Source organism: Lepus europaeus, chromosome 5 (assembly GCF_033115175.1).
Source record: "Lepus europaeus isolate LE1 chromosome 5, mLepTim1.pri, whole genome shotgun sequence".
Lineage (NCBI taxonomy): Eukaryota > Metazoa > Chordata > Mammalia > Lagomorpha > Leporidae > Lepus > Lepus europaeus.
Window position 1 is genome coordinate 34,000,517 of NC_084831.1, and position 22,953 is coordinate 34,023,469.

At 48.2% G+C, this 22,953-nt stretch overlaps 1 protein-coding gene across 1 annotated transcript in view; it reads left to right on the top strand.

Annotated features, from left to right (window-relative positions):
* Nucleotides 1–1,349: 1,349 nt before the first annotated feature.
* The window catches only part of RIMKLA (ribosomal modification protein rimK like family member A), a 32,558-nt gene continuing 10,954 nt past the window's right edge, over nt 1,350–22,953 (top strand). Inside the window, exons 1-3 of the mRNA XM_062193290.1 lie at nt 1,350–1,512; nt 17,825–18,055; nt 22,236–22,322. Of these exons, the coding sequence (XP_062049274.1) occupies nt 1,350–1,512; nt 17,825–18,055; nt 22,236–22,322 (481 nt within the window). The remainder of the gene's footprint in view (nt 1,513–17,824; nt 18,056–22,235; nt 22,323–22,953) is intronic.

A 22,953-nucleotide genomic window follows, 5' to 3' on the forward strand; every position in this document is an offset into this window, starting at 1 on the left:
CTTCTGCCCAAGTGGATCTGCAGTTAGAAGACAGTCTTGAAAAGTGCTAATCCACAGAGCACTAGGTTATTGTAAAATACATAGGGTGTGTGTGTGTGTGTATGTGTGTGTGATATTTTGCAACACAAAAGACCTTATTGAGAATTGCCCGGAAAAGAATTAGTTTTTGAAATTCTCTTTAGGCAGAACTTTTCCCAGGGTGCATCTTAGTGGTAAATTCATATTCTTGCAAAATATTTGTAAGTGACTCCTATACCTTCCATGAGACACCTTACCCTGTTTCTAAGTTGTCATTACTTAGTTTTGTCGTGCTTCCCTAAGCCAAAGGGGGTGGGGGTGGGGAGAAGGTGCATTTTAATGAGCTGGAAGAGCAAATGCAGTCTTCAAAGATGGCTAACTTCAATCTTGCAGTTATTTGGAAAGGAAAACCTGGCTACCAACACTGTTGTTTGCAGGCAGGATTTGCAACCAGTGAAGACAGGGTACAGGGTTTCAAGATGACTCAGTTGTGTGGCCTGCGGGATGAGGCAGGGAGGTAGGGAGAGGGGTCCTAGAGTCTTCTTCCAGGTTCTGAAAGCCTAGAGCAGCTGCAAAGTAGGAGGGGGGTGTCCTGGGCAAGAAAGACCTTGAGAAACGCACCTGCGAATGATCTGAAAGGGTGGCGGCTAACACCCAACTTGCCCCTGCTTCCCACAGGGCTTCAGGCTAGGATTTGAGCAGAGAGATCTTTCTCTTTCCAAGGCCAGGGCCCAACTGGGGGCCCAGCCGTGTGACCTTGGTCTCCTCTGGGACGACCCTGAGGTCCTGCGCGGGGCTCTGCGGGCGGCTACCCGTGCCGCGGTCACCAAGCGCGCTCTACTCGTCCACCTTTGGGGAGCATCCGCGGCCCACTGCGCAGAGGCCGGCACGCTCGGACACCCTCTCCGCCCCCAAGGGGCCGCCGCCCCACTCTGGCCCGCAGCACCTCGCCCACCTCGGTCCGGGGCAGCCCAGGGATGCCCTTCCCCGGCCTCGCCATCGCACGGGCTCCCGGGAGCCGCGAGCCCCGCCCGGCTCCCCTCCTCCGGCCGCCGCAGGCCCCCGGCCCACCGCCCCTCCCGGCCGCCGCCCGCCGCCCGCCGGGGCCGCCTCTGCAGCTGGCCGCGCCGGCCCGTGCCCGCCGCCGCTCGCTGATTGGCTGGCCCGGGCCGGCGGCGGCGCGGAGTGGCCGGGCCGATTCGCTGGGTCAGGGCTGCAGAGGCGCCTGGCGCACCGGCGGGAGCGGAGCCGCTGCGCGCCCGCCCTGCCGAGAGAGCGGCCCGGGGCGCCGAGGGGTCCGCGCCGCGCGGGGCGCCGCCGCCCTGGCCGCCATGTGCTCCCAGCTGTGGTTCCTGACGGACCGGCGCATCCGCGAGGACTACCCGCAGGTGCAGATCCTGCGCGCCCTCCGGCAGCGCTGCTCCGAGCAGGACGTGCGCTTCCGGGCGGTGCTCATGGACCAGATCGCCGTCACCGTCGTCGGCGGCCACCTCGGTGAGCGAGGCGGGCCCCGGGAGGGCGGGGAGGCGCGCCGGGGTCCCCGCGAGCCGGCCGGGTGGGCGCGCTCACCCCGGCCTCCCGCAGCCGAGTCTCCTTGGGGCCCCGCACACCGGCCGCCCTCCCCCTTGGAGACCTCTCGGGCTTTGAGAAAGCTCCTAACCTTGGTAGCTTCGTTTGCCTACCGCCGTCCGCCCTGAGGCCGAGATGTGAGGAGATTTCATTTACTTAGGGACTTTGCTGAAGACCGCAAATTCGTCCGAAGGCGCCCGGGTATCCCAGGAAAACCAAGCTGCCAACCCTAGTGTGTTTTGCTTGCATGGCTCCCTTGTCAGTTTAGACTGAGATGTCAGAAACCCGCCCTAAACCTGCAAGATTGCGATTAAGATGAAGATTTGGAAAAGTTTTCCAGGAGTGTGAAAGCATCAGCAATGCGCTACAAACACGGGTATTTCTGAGCTGGGAGCCAGCATCCGGGGGAAACCTGAGCGGGACGGGCGGCCCCTCTGGGGTGTGAAGTGGCAGAGCAGATCTTGGATGGGTTTCCTTTACTGCTCCTCCTCCCCCCCAAAAGTGTTGAATTTCCGGTTCCAGAAAAGCAGGTTCAGGTACAGTCTAGTCCCCCTGATCACTCCACTGCGATGGCAAAGAGACTTTTTGGGTGAGACATGGTTATCATCTGTGACTGTGACCTCAAAAGGTTAAGTCTGTTTTTAGCTTTTCCTAATTATCCCGTCTTCAAGCCCTTTCTGAGGGCGGAATCCCGATTTAGGAGCTTCCCATTGGATTCTCCTGTGCTCCTTCGGGGGTGTCCAGACAGGCTCAAGTCAGGTTAGGCCCAGTTCGAGGTTCTTCTTGGGATACTGGTAATATTATTTCAACCATATTTAGTAAGATCAACTTATAATGTGTTACTTTGCTTTGGCCAGGAAGAGGATTCCAAATTCTGGACAGGCTACCTACAGGGGAGGTTTTGAGTGTGACCTGCTTCTAAGAGAGAGCTCCTTCCTCCACCCATGTTTCTGAACTCTGTATGTAGTGTCAGATCGTATGTCCTGTGGGAGAAATGTGCGGCAGACATTAGGGGCCTTCCATTTCATCTAAAGCAGTGTCCTCCAAACAGCAAGGGTACCTTCTTTCTATCCTTGACTTGCCAAAATTGGCACAGTCGATTCAGGAGGAACCTGAAAAGGGACTCAGCATGCAGACCTGATTCGCCCAGCTTGGCTGTTAGCAAGCATCTTGGCTTCACTTTGGGCAAGCCGCTTTAGGTCTTTGAATCTTCAGTTTCTCATCTATAGAACTAAGGATTAAGATTCCTCTAGCTTGGAAATTCTGTTTCAGTACCACGTTTAAATTAGATCATCTGCTCTTTTTTACTGATTTAGATTAAGTACTTCAATATATGCATCTTTCCATGCCCAGGTTAAGTTCATTTGCCGATTTATTTGACAGCTGGTATAGATGTCTTTTTTGAGATACAACAAAATTCCGCATCATGTCCCTGTTGTGCACATAACAGATTTTTTTAAGAGTAGGAAGATGCTCTACCTGAAATCCCATTTTAAAAAAACAGCAGCAGAAAAAGAAAATTAAATTCTAATACTGTAGGAAAACTCTAAACCCTTTTATTGAATGTCTGAAAATTCGATGGAATTCATGTGTGAAAATGTCAATTTGCTTACAACTCAGGAGTTACTTTTTAAGTACAAGAAAATCTACACAGCTGTTTGGTAACTGTTGATGGGGAAATTGAAGACAAGTACTTTCTGATGTGGCTTTTGGTTTTTGTCAGCACAGAAATCACAACCCATACAACAAACCCGTTAGATCACCGCTTCTGCTTCCAGAACTGTCCAAGGTTTGTTTGATGAGGGAGAGGATTCATGAAAGCACAAGAAAACGAGCTCCTTGAGACGACAGACTTCATTCAGTGCTCTAGTAGCGATCAGCATAGTGCCTTGTACATAGTAGGCACTCGATCAATGCTTTTGAGTTAGTAACAATACGGGCTATTTTCCCCAATTTCCTCTAAAACTATAGAAAACTTTTGGCAATTTGCTAAGCCAAAGTATTCCTCTGAAAAAAAAAAATTCCAGAATTCACTGGCTTTGAACTATATAGTTATACTGATAGTGATGTAGTTATACTGATAGTGATGTAGTTATACTGATAGTGATGCAGTTTCACATTTTGAAAGCTGTGAGAGCTGGGGAGATAATTCGTTCCAACTTCTTTTGTAAACAAGAACTTGAGACCCAGAGAGCTTGGAGGGATTCCCTGAATGCTGGGCAGCTCCTCAGTAGGCAGCCCACGGCTTAAGAACCCGCTCTCCTAATTCCCAGCCCGGTGATGAGGGATGAGCAGGCTTCAGGGCAGCTGCAACTGATGGGACTTTCCTCAATCGATATGGAATTCAAGCTGGACAATACCTTTGCGCAGAACTTTTATACTTTAGGAAGTTAAATCCCGCCGTTACAAAGCCCTCTTGCCTTCACTCCTTTCTGCTGCTTCTTAAATTAGTGCAGGAGCATAATGAAGGAGTCTGTTTGGGCCAGGGATGGCCAGTGCCTCAGCCAATTGCTAAAATTCATCCCTGAGCTTTTCCCTCTGGGGGCCCAAATGCAGAGATTAAAATTTCAGATTCTATCTGGAAATAGGATTCAAACAAGAGATGAAAAGTTTTGGATTGAAAGATTGCCATTATTTTAAACAAGATTGCATTCAGACGTGTAATCTGAAAGTGCTCTACAAACACAAGCTTTCACGATTTAAAAACATTTATTTATTTGAAAGGCAGATACAGGAAGTGGCAGTGGGGGATGGAGAGTGGGGAGAGAAAGATCTCCTATCTGCTAGTTTGCTCTCTAAATGTGCCTGCCACAGCTGGGGCCAGGCCAGGCCAAAGTCGGGAGCTGGGAAGTCAATCCAGGTCTCCCCCATGGATGGCAGGACCTAAGTACTTGAGCCATCACCATTGCATCCCAGGGTGTGAGTAGTAGGAAGCTGGAAATAGGAGTGGAGCTGGCACTCCAGCTCAAGCACTCTAACGTGGGATGCAGACAACCCAAGTGGCATCTTACCTGCTATGCCAAATGCTTCTTGCCCCTTGAGTATTATTTTTAACCCATGCCAAGCACAGGTTTGGGTGGGGAGATGATTGGGAAGAGAGGAAAGACAGGTGACTCAGGCAATTCTGTAGAAAGTGCGCGTAGCATAATGAGATGCATGTCCCTTTCAGTGAGCATAGCATTATGAAATGCATGTCTGTCTCTCCTTCTGTGACTGCAAGTTCTTCATTTGTTCACTCAGCAAATATTTATTGTTTTCGACCCTAGGGATAAGGTGTTGAATGTGACCCAAAGTCATTTAATAATACTGGCCGTAGCAAGATGCATATGATGCTTTTTCTGTGTCAGACTTAGGTCCAGGTGCTGTTTACAGGTCTCTGGGCATGCACACACACTGGTCTCTGCACAGGGAGTTAGAACCCATATGCAGTAATTCTGGTCTCATTTCCTCCATTCTACCCCATGCCTCGGGCTACACAGACTTCCCCATGGACCTCTGGGATTCCTGGTCTTGCACTGAAATTCCCTGAGGTGCCTATCTTGCCCCTCCTGCGTGGTGAGCATTTTTATTCATCCCTCAAGTCTAGCACAAGCCACTCATCTCCATAAGGTCCTGCTTAATGCTCTCTGCCCCATCCCCAAGTAGCCAGCATCTTCTCTCTGCTGCCAAGTAGCAGTCATCCTATTTTCTGGTAATTTATTTATATACGAGGTTTAGCTCCCCTACCCTCCTGAATAACTCTGGATTCTTCAAGCGTAAACCCCATAACTGGCACACAGTGGACCTTGGGTTATGTTGTTTGGTTGACGAGTGAAGTGCCTGAAAGGCTGATGTGAAGCATATGTGACTTTTATGGTAATGAGTTTGTGTCTGGGAGCTCGTGATTGGCTGTGTAAATGTTTCCGTGATGAGCCATTCTATGAGGACAGATTGACTGGTGAATGGCATAGATCTGTGCTGTTAACAAACACAGGGGCAGACACCGAGACAGTTGAAATGGGTCTGACCTGGAAGTGCGCTTGTGTTACAGTTTGTTTCTTAGGAGCAGAATGATTCAGCATTTCCTCTCGTAGAGCTAAAGCCTTGGTGGCCGTATGGGAATTTCTAGGTCAGAATCTTGCTTTTTAAACATTTTTATTTATTTCATTTATTTGAGAGAAAGAAAGACAGAGAAAGCTCCCATTTTTCTGGTTCACTCGCCAAATGCCCACACAAGCCAGAGCTGGGCTGGAGCTGAAGCCAGGAGCCAGGAACACAATCCAGGTCTCCCACATGGGTGGCAGGAACCCAATCAGACTTGAGCCATCTTCATTGCTTCCTAGGGTCTGCATTTGCAGGAGGCTGGAGTCAGGAGCCGAGCTGGGTATCGAATGCAGGCCCTGATACAGGATGTGAGTGCTAGCCTGATTCTCAGCCACCAGGCCAAACACCCACCCTAACTCAGGTTCTTTAAATCAAGGTGTTCTGGGAGCCTTTTATTCGGTTCTTTGTAGTAATCAGGTGCGTGAAGTTCAGGGGCAAGCGTTTAGTGCACTGGTTAAGACACCACTTGGAACACCTGCATCCCATATCAGACTGCCTGGTTTCAAGACCCTACCCTGCTCCTGGTTTTGTCTTCCTGCTAATACAGACCCTGGGAGGGAGCAGGTGGTTCAAGTAATTGGGTCTCTGACACCCCCTTAGAAGACCCAGTTGAGTTTCTGATATCTGACTGCTGGCTTCACACTGGCCCAACCCCAGGTGGTGCAGGCATTTTGAGAGTCAGAGGATGGGAGCTCTCTGTCTCTCTGTATTTTCTGCCTTTCTATAAATAAAATAAATATTTAAAGGGGCTGAGGAAAGGCAATCTTGACTAGATTTGTCTGAGGCTATGGTTTTCCCTAGTCTGGGAAAAGAGAGAAGGCCTCACAGAGAAATGGACTCTCACCACCAAGAAAGGGTACCATGCCAACTTCAGTGCAGAGAGCTTGATCTTTAACCTCAGTTCCTGCTAAAGGCCTGTGCCCACTACCTCGTAATCCAAATGACAGCACCCAAGTGGAAGGAAAGAAAGGGCAAGACGTGGGTGGAAGCACATGGTATTTCCAAACCTACATGGGTGCCACAGGCAGATACTTTCCCTGTGGGTCCACTTTGGTGTCTGAGCATGGGCTGGCTGTTTCGTTGATGTTGCCAGCAACAGCTTCTAGGAGCACATTGTGCACTGTGCTAGAACTAGTGGATTGCGGTCCTTTGTGGATTTCAAAGCCCAGCTTATAGATTTCTATGCCGGCGTTGCTGTTACCATAATATTTCTACCAATTCTCTCAGGCTTGCCTGCTGGGAGGGGGCACAGTCACTGCTCAGACATGTCTGTGTGGTCCTCACCCACCCACACTTCCTAGTCACCTCCCCCGTAGCAGCTGGGAGTCCCTTGTACATCAATGCAAACCTCACCTCGCTCCAGCCACTTTCCTGGCTGCCTCTCCTGCTGCCTTGAGAGACTTCATCAGTTAAGGATTTACGTTGTTTTAACACAAATCTACAGCATGACCCAAAATTACTGATCTACTATTTCTATTTGCTTCTTCACTATGCAAAAGTAACACAAAAGAGAAAGTGATAAATTTAAATTACTTTTTGTTGAGGAACTCACAGGAATACGCTTCTTCTTTCTTGCAACTCAATTAGTAATACTTTAATGTCTCTTAATCTTCACAGCAATCCCATTCGTTTCATTCAACAAATATTTATTGAGCATTCACCCTGTGTCAGGCACCGTGCTAGACGCTAGAGACATAATGAAGAGTAAGGGCAGATGCATCTCTGTCCTCATTACTATATATCTCATTAATTCATTGATACGCCAACAACAAATGTCTGGATTGCCTACTATGTGTAAGGTACTGTTCTAGGCACCAGAATAAAACAGGCAGGAATTTCTGCCGCTCAATGATGTTACGTTGTAGATAGGAGAGATGGAATAAAAACAAAATAAGTAAAATATATGGGGGTGTATGATTCATGCAGTGGTTGAAGCAACCTGGGATGCCCATTTTTCATATCAGAGACCTTAGGTTGAAGTCCCAGCTCTGCTCCTGACTCCAGCTTCCTGCTAATGAGCACCCTGGGAGGCAGCAGGCGCTGACTCAAGTAGCTGGGTCCCTGCCACCCACATGGGAGACCCAGGTTGAGTTTCTAACTCCCAGCTTTGGCTTGACTGGAGAATGAACCATGGATGGAAGACCTGTTTGTTTATCTCTCTCCCTTTCTCTCTCCTTCCTTCTCTCTCCTCTTCTTCTCCCACTCCCTCTCCCTCCTTCCTTCTGTTTCCCTACCTTTCAAGTAAGTAAAATAAATAAATAATAAGAATAAAATGTATGGTGTATTTGTGGAGAGAACTAAGGAGTAAAAAAGCAGGGAACAGGCTAGTTTCTGGAGGTGACAGAGGGACCTGTGATTGTCCATAGCTGATATTTGAGAAAATGCCGAGAGGAGGTGAGGAAGCAAGTCATTCGGATGTGTGGCAGTAGAGCAGTTCAGGCAGGAGGGACTGCAAGGAGGCCAGCATGGCAGAGCCCAGTGAGCTCAGAGTTGGGGTGGGGAGCAGCTACATAGAGCAGAGGGGTCATTGAAGGACTTCGGCTTTTACTTTGGCTGAGCTGGGAACCCACAGGAGACTTTGAGCAGAGGAGTGACATGATGTGCCCCATGCTTCCCAGGGTCCTTCTCCCTGTTATGTTGAGAACGACACCTGGAAGCAAGGATAGAGCAGGGAGATGGCTTAGCAGTTTGTTGCTACAATTCAGGTGAGAGGTGATTGTTGGACTAGGATGATTCTAGGGGAGGAGGGGGAAAGTGACCAGGTTTTGAAAACAAAATTTTCAGGATTTTCCCACTGGATCAGACATTGGGTGTATAGGAAAGACTAGTCAAGGAGGTCTCCAGTATTTTTGGCTTGAGCAGCTGGAAGAATCAGATATGGCTTTGACTTTCATGGGAAGGTTGAGAGGAGAGTAGGTTTGGCAGGTGCTAAGTGTTAGGACTCACCTGGAGATGCCCGTAAGATACCCAGGTAGAAGACAGACAACTTACAGTAGAGGCTGGGGTTCCAGAGAAAGGCCTGGCCTGGAGAAGTAGAAGCCGCTCTATCCACTTCCCAGGGGAATGACTAGAGGTAGAAAGGAGAGGGTCCAAGGGCTGAGCTCTGGGCTCCAGTGTGTAAGGAGAGGAGGAGGAACAGCAAAGAGGAGAATGTGGTGTGCTAGAAGGCAAGTGGAGAAAGCAGCTCAAGGAGGATGACATTGGGTCCGGCATCATGGCACAGCAGGGTAAGCTACCTCCTGTGATGCCAGCATCACATATGAGCATGGGTTGGAGTCCTGGCTGCTCCACTTCTGATCCAGCTTCCTGCCAATGCACCTGGGAAGACAGTGGAAGATGGCCCAAGTGTCTAGGCTCCTACCACCCATTTGGGAGACCCCAAGGAAGTTCCTGGCTCCTGGCTTTGGTCAGGTCCAGACCTAGCTGTTACAGCCATTTTGGATGTTAACTTGAAGATGGAAGCTATTCCTCTCCCTCTCCCTCCTTCTCTGTCACCTTTTGCCTTTCAGATAAATAAATCTTAAAAAATTAAAAACAATGATATGGTCAGATAGTGTCCAGTGTCACTGGTAGACCAAGTAAGATGAGGAATGAGAATTGATTTAGCCATAGGAGTTTAGCATGTCTTAATAACAGCAATTTCAGTGAAGTGATGGGTAACAGTCCATTTACACAGTCTTTGGCATTTCATTGAAAAGGAAAGATGAAGATAGGCTGAACGCTCAGAGGGGATGTGGGACTGCGAGACTTTTCTTTAAAGAAGAGGGAAACGGGCCTGTTGCTATGCTGTTGTTGATGTTCCAACAGCAAGGGAGAGGTTGATGAGACAGGAGAGGCAGATGGCAGGAATGGTACCTTATGTGGGTGTGAGGGGTTGGTCTAGGCTAGGAGGAAGGACAGCACAACCTTTGTAAGAAGTGGAGAAACCTATTTGTCACGGGTGCAGAAAGGTAGTTAGGTAGTGGGAGCTTACAGAGAAGTCTTTCTGATTGCTTTAAGTTTTTACATTGAAATAGGAAGGGTGAGAACGAAAGGAAGCAATGAAAGTTTGAGGCAGCAAGAGAAAAAATGAGAAATGGCTTAGGGAATACATACCTATTATCAGGCAGCATTAAGGGTGCTATTGAGACCAGCAGGTTTGTGTTTTTCTCCAAGAATGTTCCATAGAAAGAGGGCACAGAGGGCCGGCACCATGGCACACTAGGTTAATCCTCCGGCTGCAGTGCTGGCATCCCATGTGGGCACCGGTTCCAGTCCCGGTTGCTCCTCTTCCAGCCCAGCTCTCTGCTGTAGCCCGGGAAGGCAGTGAAAGATGGCCCAGGTGCTTTGGCCCCTGCATCCGCATGGGAGACCAGGGAGAAGCACCTGGCTCCTGGCTTCCAATCAGCGCAGTTCCGAGGAGTGAACCAACAGAGGGAAGACCTTTCTCTCTGTCTCTCTCACTGTCTGTAACTCTACCTGCCAAATAAATAAATAAAATCTTTAAAAAGTTAAAAAAAAGAGGGCACAGGAAATAGAGTTGGATCATTCTGACTAGTGTCATGGTTTAGCCAAGTAAGAAATGGGTGCAAAGAATTGAGGCTATAGGTAAGGGAGTGATTATGGTGTTGACCATGGAGTTTAACTGGAGTAAGAAGGAGAGTGAGGGTCTGAAGGGAGTGAGGGACAGTGGAAATATGGGGGAATGCATGCATGGTAGTTCCCGGTGGGGGCACTAGATTGGGAATTGTGATGAGCCCATAAAGTCTAGAAAGCAACAGGGAGTGATGGTTGCGGTAGGTGGTAGACAAGATGCTTGGGGAAAATGAACTGAGAAACTGAGAGGCCTGGGCACTGGAAGGATCCCTCATGGGAACACTGAAATCCCTACCATGTGTGACCATGTAGCAGTGAGTCTGAAGCTAAAGCTTTAGGGACAGAAGAGAGTGACCCCAAGTCCCACAGACACCTTGCATAGGGACGGGTGATGTGTTGCGTGGTCCTGTGAGTGTGAAGCTGGGCGCTTCAGGGGAGAGAGCAGACGAATGGTTTGGTGACTTCAGGGAGAGAGAACATCTGTCACAGCACCTGAAGGGAGGAGAGAAAACGGCCACAGCCGGGAGGGCTGTTGGGACAGTTGTGACGCTGAGGAGAGGCGGGGTTCCGTGGGACTTGGGACAGGAAGGTGAGGGGAAGGCTCGTGAAGAATGCTACGAGAGGGGGATTTGCTGTCCACTGAGTTCCAGAGGGCACAGTGGGTGAAAGGGTGGAAGGTGGGACTGCAAAAGGCAATGTCAGAGCCACACGGGGTCAGGAGTCCAGGGAGAGGACGTGGCCTTGGAGCCTGGAACCTTGGGTGACAATGTGAACAGGGCTAAAGGACTTGATGAGATTGGTCTTCCCAGTTGCAAGGATTGTGTTGGTGAGGTAGTGGTGGGGAGAGGAGGGTTTGCCAGGTGCTGGCGCCCTTTTTTTTTTTTTTACAGAAAAGGAAACAGACCCAGAGGGATTGCTGTGTCTTGCCAAGCGAAGTGACAGCATGGAATGAAAGAGGTCTCTGGCTTGAAGGCCAAGACTTCACCCTGACATAATGGCCTTTCATCCTGTGTTGCCTCTGCATCCTGAAAGGCCTTTGCAAGAACTTACGTTAGCCCTGAGTTATGCCTGAGCTCAGAGCTTGTGAGCTTCCACACCTTTGCCACTGATCCGTTTCCGAGAGGTAAACAGTTGTACACATTCCTACAGAGCCCAGAGGCCCTAGGCCTCAGCATCTCGTTCTGCAATCACCTCCATTCTCTTTCCCCGGGCAGAGGTCATCGTGCTAACTACTCCTTCCTGCACAGATCTCAGCTGGGCCCCGATGTACGGGCTTGTTAGAGCATTTAGCACATGGTGGGCTAATCAGCGGCCTCCTCTCCCCTGCCGCCTGCCCAGGCAAGGCCAATCACTCTTCTTAACACCTGGTGCTCTGTGCAGAGCACATGACATTAATCACCGTAGTGTGGTCTTCCGAAATTCCAGGGCTGGTGTTTGTTTCACCCATACTCCTTCACACTCACATCCTTAAGGTGATACCTGTTCCTCACCTGTTAGCGCCCTTCCCGCGGCCTCTAGACCTTTCCATCTGGCTTCACTGGACCTGCTTCCGACCACCAGCACCTGCACCTCTGTCTGGCTTCCTCTGGTCCCTGGATCTCACTCTACCCATACCTGCATGACAACAGAAGGGCCAGGGAGTGAACACCAGGTCCCCCAAGCAGCCTCAGCCAAACAGTGAGTTGTGTATAAAATTCTAAATCACCAGCTCTCTCGCCCCTCTCATGGGCCAACTGATGGATGTGTACTGAACCATTTCCTGGAATTCCTCAGTCAGGTTGAGCGCCAGCAGGTGACATTGCTCTTGCTAACACATAACCTGTCATTTGTCCCATCCCCTGCCCCTGCTGTCCTACCAATATTTCCTGAAACTACCACCCAGATAGGCTACTTTCACTTAAACCTTTGTCTCAGGGTGTTCTTCTGGGGAAACCCAAACTAACACTGGGCTTGGCCCAAAGTACCTGCTAAGTAAACATTCACAGAATGAATTCATGAAATAATAAATGGATGTTGAGTGAGTGAATGGCTGAATGTTGAAGTTGGGTCTCCATCTCGCTCCACGAGGAGACTGTAAGCTCCTGGTGGGCCGAGACTGCCTGGTGCAGCTATGTGTTCCTGCTTGGTAGTGTATGTGACTCATCCCAAAAATTCAATAAAGGTTGAATTGAATTAAATGACCTCAAAATAGCAGTTAGTGGAAAGAGAAAGTGGCCACATAAATAGCTGTGGGTTTCAATGAGATGGAGGAGCAATTTCTTCAGGCATTTTAGCAAAGTTTAAAAGGGAAAGAGAATTGGGGATAGCATCTCAAGAGTAAAAATAACTTCCTTATGAGGAAATGTGGGGATAGAGTAGAGTTAAGAAATGGGAGGGGGCAGGGTATGGTGCAGTAGATTAATCCCCCGCCTGCAGTGCCAGCATCCCATATGGGCATGGGTTCGAGTCCTGGCTGCTCCATTTCTGATCCAGCTCCCTGCTAATGGCCTGAGAAAGCAGTGGAAGATGGCCCCTGCACCCACTGGAAGACTTGGAAGAAGCTCCTGGCTCCTGGCTTCAGATCAGCACAGCCTGGCCATTGTGTCCATTTGGGGAGTGAACCGATGGAAGGAAGACCTTTCTCTCTGTCTCTCCCTCTCACTGTCTGTAACTCTACCTCTCAAATAAATAAGTAAAATCTTTTTTTAAAAAATGAGGGAAAAACTGGAGAGTGACATGAGCCAGGTGTTATTTGGATCCACCCACATCTTCCCCAAACACAAGACCATTTGAAATGCTAAATGGATTACTTACTGCTTATGGGGAGCTTCAAAAAGTTTGTGGAACATTGAATTAAAAGATAAGCTCATTTTGGTAGAAACAATGTTTCAAATCCATGCATTCCCATGAACTTTTGAAGAGCGGGCGTGTGCACAGATTTCATTTTTTTTTTTTGCACCAAAATAAATTGATCTTTTCACTCCATTGTCCACAGACCTTAGTAAATACCCTCGTATTATTGATTTCTTTCTGGCAGCTTTCAGAGCAGTACTACCAGCCACTGTGAACATGATCCTGCTAACGAACGGTTCTAAACAGTGCCGTCAGGGAGGTTCCTGCTTGCTGCTACGCTACAGGGTTCTGTCATTTCCTGATGCCTGCTTTGTACATGCGGGGTTTCTCCAGCACACCAGGAACCAGAAGCTCCCGTTTGTGAAGCCAAGGATGTGTGGGCAGGCACACGTGAATGATTATGCACAGGTTGGGTGGTGCTGACCCATTGTGTGTCAGTTTTATGTACATGCAAAGACGTGGACAGTCAAATCTGCTCGAGGATCTGGACTGTAAGATGCCTTTCAGTGAAAGGCGATAATATATGTAAAATTTCTTAGGAAATTCCTCGAAACAGATGCTCAATCAAAATGTCAGCTGAATTCCAATCGGAATCCTGGCACCATTTGCAATCCCTCCATGGGTAGGAATGACTGAAAGTGGTTTTGGAGTTCTTGTTTCCAATAAGGATTTGATTATTTCTAAAGCTAGTTTTCTTTATTATGAAGTACACTTCTTTGTTACTGCATGTGTAAATGCAAAAATCTACTTTTGTAGAATTTAACTTAACCCAGTATATGGGTTAGAAAAAAGACTCAGTTCTTTTTTTTTTTTTAAGATGTATTTTATTTATTTGAAAGACAGAATTACAGATAGAGATAGAGCCAGAGAAAGAATGAGAGAGAGGTCTTCCATCCGTTGGTTCACTCCCTAAATGGCTAAACGGCCGGAGCTGAGCTGATCCAAAGCCAGGAGCTTCTTCCGAGTCTCCTTCATGGGTACAGGGGCCCAAGCACGTGGGGCATCTTCCACTACTTTCCCAGGCCACAGCAGAGAGCTGGATTGGAAGTGGAGCAGCCAGGACTCGAACCAGTGTCCATACGGGATGCCGGTGCTGCAGGCTTGGGCTTTAACCTGCTGCATACAGTGCAGTTCTTTGGGAAAAATTTTCCTGGTTTTATATCTCATGTTTAAAATATTTTCAAACATCGAAGGAAGGAAATTTTAAAGTTTAAAATATTTAAAATATTTTCAGACATAAATAGAAAGTTTAGAAAGAAAATCAGCATAGAATTACCTGTGAAAGTAGGTTATTCTTTTTGGAAGTAAAGTGGGAAAAATATTATTTTGGTTTCAAAAAGTTAATTTAGACTAGGTTGGCGATAGGTCACGTTACTAACCAGTGTGGGGTCTGATCTTTTCTCTGCTGCTATCTTACTGGCCTGTTTAGGGAGAATGATCTTTTTTTTTTTTTTTTCTTTTTTTTTTTTTTTTTTTAGGTGGTGTGAGGCTAAATTTAGTAAGTCTACAGGTGAATGCAGAAGTCTGCGAGACCCTAGATATCCCAGAGGCACCTTGGCTCTGAGTTAAGGTGATGCCCCAGACCTCCAGGGCACTCAATCACTGACCCCTTGTTACTCAAGAGCAGGAGCCTCTTACTGTTGCCTGTGGGCACTGAGCCCCATCCTAATGTCCTGTGGCAGCCCTTTGAGGCCTCGAGATTGTAGTGGGATTTTGACCCTGGGAAAGGTATCACGTTGAGCTCCATCCTCTATCAAGTTCGCCAGGTCCTTTCCTGAGAGGGGATGGTAATGGGGAAAAGGAGCAGAGATTTCCCAAGTGGCTAAAGGTCTTAGACTTCAAAGACAGGTCTGCCAAGGCCAGCCTTGAAGTCAGGTTGTTTTGGAGCATTGCTGTGTGCACCTGCTGCCCCCCACTGAAGCCACTATGAGTGGGCAGCTGCTTGTCCACTGCTTCTAGAAATATGTCAGTGAAGACAATGGGAAAGAGCAGGGGGAAGTGAGGTTGCCCGTAGCAAGGATGGCAGAACTGTGTCAAAGAATCCAGTAGGGACTGGTTTCAGGACCCTCAAAGGATGCTCAAGTGCTTTATATAAAGTGGTATAGTATTTGCATACCATTGGCCCCTGTCCTCCTGTATACCTACAGTCATCTCCAGATTGTGTATACCTAATACAATGTGAATGCTATGCAAATAGTTGTTGTACTGTATTGTTTACAAAATAATGAGAAGGGGAAAAATGCCTGTACATGTTGAACACAGAGGAAGAAACATTTTTTCTGAATGTTTGGTTGACTCTGCAGATGTGGAACCCGCAGATCTGGAGGGCTGACTGTAACTAGTTTTGCAGGTGTGTCCCCAAACCCTCCGCACAGGGCTGGCCAGCCAGCAGGAGTCAGCCATCAGACCTAACTGCCTGGGGGAGCCCGAGCCATTCTGCATTTATTAAAGGCTTCAGTTGGGATGAGCCAGGCCCAAAGATTTCCCTTTGGAGAAGAGAGATGAAGTCCTGGTAAGACTTCCTAGGTGTGTGTGAATCTGCTTGCTGAGGCTGAGCTGTCTGTCCACTTGTGGTTGGTATTTCCAGAAGTGATTGACTCCTTCCCTTCCCATTTAGAAGTGTAAGTGTCTGTCTGTGGTCTCAGTGTTGGGATTTGAAGGCCAGACGTTTCTGCTGCTTCTCATTTCTCTAGGTCACTTTTCTGTTGCAAAGCCTTTTTTCTCATCAGATGGTACCATCAATTGTCCTATCCTGCTTAGTAGAACATCTGTGCGATAATGATGCCGGTGGCTTGCCCATGTATAGCATTTTATAGTGTTCAGAGCATTTATCTATTATCTCACCATGCAGTGCTGTCCTGGGTGTTGTGTATTTATTTACCATCTTCCCCAACTTGAACACTCCTGCCAATCTTGTGTATATTACACAGGGTTTCCTACCCCTACTCCCTGCCTCCTCTTCTGTATTATTTTCCCCAAGGGCTGCAAATGGCAAAGGAATTTTTCAAAGAACAGTAGAAGTGTGTATATAAATGACAGTTTCTAATGGGGAAGTCCAGATAACCTGGATGCTCTTTATAAATCATCTTGAGATGCAGGTGCTGCTTCCTTAGGTTCATATTATCAACAGAAGGCCTTAAAAACCATCTCTCTCCCAGAGCGGGGAAAATGTGTGTGTGAGAACCACTGAGAGCGTTTGTGTTGTGATTTTTCATTTTTGTGCCTAGAGCTTTTTTCCCTTCCTTCTCAACTTTGAGCTTTTGTATTGATTTCTTCAACCCCTGATGGAGAGACTGTAACTTCATTTGCACCTCCTGTCTTGTTGGGGTTATGCAATGTATGGTGCGATATCACTTATGAAATAGAAGGTGCTTTAGGTCAGGACCTGTCAAGTGGTTGTGTAAAGAATGCCTTGAAGGTTTTCTTTAGAGTACCTGAGAGACTCTTTAAGGTAGACCAGGGAGTTTCTCAAACTCACTTCTCATTGTCCTACCCATCCCGTTTCTTGCCTCCATCATTCTAACCCAGATGTTGGGTGCATGATAGAAGCCTAGGTGATACTTAGGGTCATAGAAACTGTAGGCTTCAAGGCCAAAGGGGAGCTAGCCGGTTGTTGAGATCCCCTCCCTTCCTTGCCTTCCTCTACACCATCCTCCCAGGACCAGCAAATCTCAGCCCATTCTACCCTAAGGGAGTGGGAAGTATCCCTTTCGCTGAACCCAAATCTGTCTCCCTGTAGTTTCTGTTCAAGAAACAATGAGTGCCTGCCATGCATCAGGCACTATTGCAAGGCTGAGACACAGCAGTGAGCACAGACAAAATATTGCTCTTTTGGATAGCTCCATCTCTTGGGCTTATAGAAGACAAGTCTGATAATACTTCTGCACAGAAGCCCTTCCGTGATGGAGAGACCATGCTCACGTCCTTCCGAGTTCTCACTTCAAGCTAAACAGTCCCAGTTAACACTAGAATACAATCTTGGATCTCGTCACCATATGCTTCAATTGCCTTTGGGTACATTCTAATTTTGTTTAATGTTGAATTGATTTTTAGTGGATTGATTACAAAGATCTTTTTTTGTTATAAAGGTAATATACATTTGGAGAAATTTTGGAAGATACAGACAAGTATAAAATACAAAAATTTCCTGTAATCCCATTATCTACTGTTGAAATGTTGGTATATTTCCTTCTACCTTTTCCAACTTGTATCTGTTTACATAGTGAGACCTTAATGCATTATTTATAATTGTGTGTCCTGTTTGTCCACTTAACATGGACACTTGTGCATGAATGATACTCATAAAATCATTTAAGTGGTTGAGCACTGTTCCAGTGGGACAGGCTTTCTGAGATCAAGCCAGGGGAGTGGTCGGGGTTCCTGAAGTGGGCTACACTACTGCTCTTCATGAAGTCTTCAGCCTCCCAAGCCACCACTCTTTGGGGGATACCAGTCCCATATGGAAGCCATGCTCTGGTCTATATATCTACCGTGGATTCCTCTAACTTGCACTGCTCTTGATGGGCTGCTTTTGTTTCTCTGTTCATTCCTTCGTGCTTCATCATGACCATGCTCTGCCCATGCACTTGGAGTTTAGGGCTGGCTGTAGGGTTTCCTTGTTACATCAAGACATCCAGGTGGCCACTTGGAGGCTCTTTACCGACTGGGTTCAGTCTTGAAGATTCTGTTGTCTTCTGGTGGATAAGCGAAGGCAAGCACAGAGCTCACTTTTTCCCTTGGGCTGCAGGACTCCAGCTGAACCAGAAGGCCCTTACCACCTTCCCGGACGTGGTGCTTGTGCGGGTGTCCACACCCTCAGTGCAGTCGGACAGTGACATCACTGTCCTGCGACACCTGGAGAAGCTCGGCTGCCGCTTGGTCAACCGCCCACAGAGCATCTTAAACTGTATCAACAAATTCTGGACATTTCAAGAATTGGCTGGACATGGGGTCCCTATGCCAGACACCTTCTCCTATGGTGAGTTTCCTTGAAATAGGATTGGAACTTAGCTTTCCAAACCACCTGCATCCTTATGTCTTCTCTCCCCCAGAAACCTTCTAGTGTTTCTTGCTAACTTTTTAGTTTTTATTTATTTATTTGAAAGGCAGAGAGATAGAGAAAAAGAGAGCAAGGGCACCTGCTTCCATCTACTAGTTTGCTCCCTAAATGTTTGTGATGATTGGAGGCTGAAGCCAAGAGCTGGGAACTCAATCCAGTTCTCCCACATAGGTGGCAGGAATCCGATTACTTGGGCCAACACCACTGCACCACAGGATCCACATTAGTAAGAAATTAGAATCAGGAGCCAGAGCTGGGCATCAAACCCCAGGCACTCTGATAAAGGACCAACCGTGTCTTAAATGCTAGACCAAAGCTCACTCTTTTGTTGTTTTTTGAATGTGAGCCTTTTCAGTGGAGTCTGTTCCTTCAGTCTGAAATGCCTTTGCCCCTTTCTCTCTGTAAGGCATCATTATTACGTATGTAGCTGGTACACACTGTGTGCTAACTGCCATACTAGGCCCTAGGCCGTGGCTGTAAGAGAGTCTGTCCTCAAGGCATCCCCACTTCACCAGAGGCAGAAGACAACAAGTAAGCACGCAGTTTCCATGTAGTGTGGTAAGTGTCCTGTAGGAGTTAGTGCAGGATGGACCAGGGTGCATACACAATGCTGTTTATAAGACATGGAGGAAGGCTGCCTAGAGGAGAACATCTAAATAAGCTGAAGTCATCCAGCTAAAGGAAGGGGGGAGTGAGAGTGATCTAAGCAGAGAGCAGAATACAGAAAAGACCTAGGGCCCAGCACTGTGGCACAACAGGTGAAGCCGCTGCTTGCAACCCTAGCATCCCATTTCAGAATGCCAATTAAAGTCCTGGCAGCCCCACTTCTGATCCAGCTCCCTGGTAAGGTGTCTGGGAAGGCAACTGAAAATGGCCCAAGGTCTTGGGTCCCTGCGACTCATGTGGGAGACCATGAAGGAGATTCTGGTTCCTGGTCTCAGCCTGGCCCAGAACTAGTTATTGTGGCCATTTGGGGAGTGAACTGGTGAGTGAAAGATCTCTCTCTCTCTCTCTCTCTCTCTCTGGTCTCTCTCTGTCACTCTGCTTTTCTAAAATAAATAAATAAATACATCTTAAAGACAAGACCTAGACATAAGACAGAACATAGGGCCGGCATGTTAGAGTGGAATTAGGATGGAGAAGCTGCAGATACAGCAACAAGGGCTCACCTTAACGATGCAGGATCCCTGAGGAGTGAGAAGGAAAGGGGTCTGAGTGGCAGGGCCAGGGATGGCCTCAGATTAGAAAGACCCTTCTCTCACTGCTTTATAAGGGTGAGAAAAAAAAGTGTTTGGAGTGGAATTCAGTTAACCAGTGGGTGTCAGGAAGTTGAGAATTCCCTTCTTGCAACAAGTCTTTCTCATCAGGGGACCCCTGATCACCCACACTGCCTCCCTTTTTCTCTATCATTAGCACTTTAATGAACAAGGCAGGTTGTTAGTGTTTCTAAGTATTTCGCTTTGGAAAAATTGATAAATTATGATGCCACCCATGGCGGACAGAACAATGATTCCTCAAATGGCCGAATCCCTGGGACTTATGAATTTGTAATGTTACATAGTGAGAGAGAATTAAGGTTACTATTGGAGTCAATCGGGTGACCTTCAAATAAGGAGGTTACCCGGAATTACATGGGTGGGCCTAACATAGTAAGTGTCCTTAGGACAAGGGAAGTGGAAGAGTTAGAGTTGGAGGAAGATGTGCCTATAGAGGAAGAGCACAGTGATGAGATGTGAGAAGGATTTTGCCCGCCATGGTTTTGAACATGGGAGAGGACCATGAGCCAAGGACTGAGGGTGACCCCTAGAAGCTGGAAGAGGCAAGGAGATAGATTTTCTCCTAGAGCTTCCAGACAAGAATGCAGCCCATGGACACTTTCATTTTAGCACAAGGAGACCCATTTCAGACTAATAACTTCAGTGTAAGAAGATAGGTCTGTTATTTAAGCTTCTGCATTTTGGTAATTTGTTAGTGACAATAGAAAAAGAATGCACCACTATACCCACAACATGCATCTCTCCAGCATGTTTTTGAGAGCTAGGAAATAAACCAAAAGAACCTGCCAGCAACCCAGATATGTATGTATCACAAGTCCCAACAGGGACTGAGCCTCATTGACTTGCTGTACGGAACTCCCTTCAGACTCTGATCTGGAGCCGAGCTTTCCCCATGCAGGACACATCTCTCACAGGTTGTTTGGTTCTTCCTAAGCCCACAGCCAGGAGAAGCAGGAAGAGAGGCTCCTGCTGTGTGCCCACAGCAGGGAGAAGTCCCAGTCGGCAGCCCAAGAGCAAGGACAGTGACGACCATGAAAACCAGGTCCAAGCAGCAGCAAGTGCACTAGTTTGGTGCCACTAAACAGCAGGAAAATGTAGTCCCTACGGGCATTATGATGCAGTCATTAGTGGTCATGACAGTGACCCCGAGTTATCAAGAAAAGCTTACATTCAGCATAGCATAGGAAACCAAAGGCATTTGCAGACAATTTAGAAAGACTTTCATGCACAATTGCTATTCATATTTTTTTATTTGACAGGTAGAGTCATAGACAGTGAAAGAGAGAGACAGAGAGAGAAAGGTCTTCCTTCCATTGTTTCACTCCCCAAATGGCTGCTACAGCCGGCATGCTGCACTGATCCGAAGCCAGGAGCCAGGTGCTTCCTCCTGGTCTCCCACACAGGTGCAGGCACCCAAGCACTTGGGCCATCCTCCACTGCCCTCCTGGGCCACAGCAGAGAGCTGGACTGGAAGAGGAGCAACCAGGACTAGAACCTGGTGCCCATATGGGATGCCAGCACCACAGGCGGAGGATTAACCAAGTGAGCCATGGCGCTGGCCCCTGCTATTCTATTTTTAAATTAAGGCTTGAAAGAGTGTAGTTGAGTCAGTTCAGGCTTTAGACTCAGAGCTTAACTTTGGTTGAGAGAAACCTCTGGGCTTGTCTCTGGGGTGTTGATTTTCTATTGCTGCACAACAAACCACTAAAAACTTAGCAGCTTAACATCCATTGGTCACCTCTCAATCTCTGTGGGTCAGAAGTCCAACCACGCCATCACTGGGTATTCCACCTAGGGTCTCGCCAGACTGAACTCGAGGTGTCAATGGGAGCTCATCTGAGGCTCAGGGTATGCTGCTAAACTGACTGGTTGCTGGCATTCGGTTCTGTGGAGTTGTAGGACTGAGATCCCCACCTCCTTGCTGGCCTTCAGCCAGGGGCTGTTCTCAGCTCCTGCAGGCTGTTTGCCATCTTCTGCCAGGTCACCTTCTCCACTACAGGAAAGTTTGCTCCTTCAAGATACTGGAAGAGCCTCACTCACACATCACCTTTTCTAGCAATCAGAATCACCTGATTAGTCAGACCCAACCAAGGATCATCTCCCTTTTGATGAGCTCAAAGTGAACGGCTGATTGCTTCTTAAAGCTTTCTTTGAAAGGCAGAATGACAGAGGAGGAGAGAGGAGGGTGGGATAGAGAGAGAGATCCTCCATCCACTGGTTTACTCCCCCCCAAAAAAACCTCAACCACAGCCGAGGCTGGGCCATGCTAAACTCTATCTGGGTCTTCCATTTGGGTGGCAGGGACCCAAGTACTAGGGCCATCATCTGCTGCCTCCCAGGGTGTGCGTTAACAGGAAGCTGCGCTCAGAAGCAGAGGCAAGAACCCCCCTAGGCACTGTGATATGGAATGCAGGTGTCCCAAGTGGAGGCTTCACCTATGCGCCACAATGCCTACCCCAGGCAACTGACTTTGAACTTAATCATAGATGTGACATCCTTTCTCCACTCAAAAAGGAGGCATTAGACAAGGTACATTCACCAGAGGGTAGGAATGTGGGGACTGTCTGGGAATTCTCTCTGCCACAGCCACAGTCAAGTTAACTCCTATGAGATTGTTCCGAGGCCTGCGTGAGCTAGTGTGTGGAGCAGCATGTAGAAGGCACTCAGCAAATGCTGGCTTCCTTATCTCGGCTCCCACCTTTTGCATTGCAGGTGTCGAATGGGTTTGACTTGCTTTCATCAGAGACATGAGGCCTGGCGTCCCTCCAGGGGGGCCGGCGCCACCAGCCCTACCTTCACTGACTTTCACCTTTTCTTGGCAGGTGGGCATGAAGACTTTTCAAAAATGATTGATGAAGCCGAGCCCCTGGGCTATCCGGTTGTGGTGAAGAGCACGCGAGGCCACCGGGGTCAGTGCTACTCCTCCTGGGTAATCCATCCCCGAGGGAAGGGCAGCAGCTCTACCCCCACAGGACGCTCATCAAATGTGGCCGAAGTGCCGCTCAGAGAAATGGAGCGCCCCCTTGAGGAGCTTGTGGGGTAGTTCTCCGCTCTGTCCCGTCCTTCCCAGCTGTCCTTGATTTTGGCTCCCCTTGCAAGGTCGCAAGAGAATCCTGGCCTGACTCTGCTTGGTTTCCACTGCCAGTGCCTCTGTTTTCTTTTTTGTTTGTTTGTTTGTTTTTAGTCATTTCTCTGAAAAACTAGATCTGTCTTGCTGAAAAGCCCTCCCAAACCCCCGTGCTGCTGTTCAGCAAGACCTGTTTTCCCAGTCGTGGCCGTGAAGGCCCTGTGCACGCAGCCTCAGCCTGCCTTGCAGCCTTCCCCCACCATGTGCACCCACCTGTTACCATTCCAGCCCATCTCTCCTTCACCAGATAGACCATGCCTGTTCCTCTCTTCAAACACGTGCGCCCCTCCCTTTGCTGGAAACGCCAGCTTTCTCTGGCCGCCTGGTGAACGTCGGCTCATCCTTTCATGCCAGCTCCAGATGTGGTTTCTTTTCCGCCCACATCCCTGGTCTTTCTCCCTCGCTTCAAAATT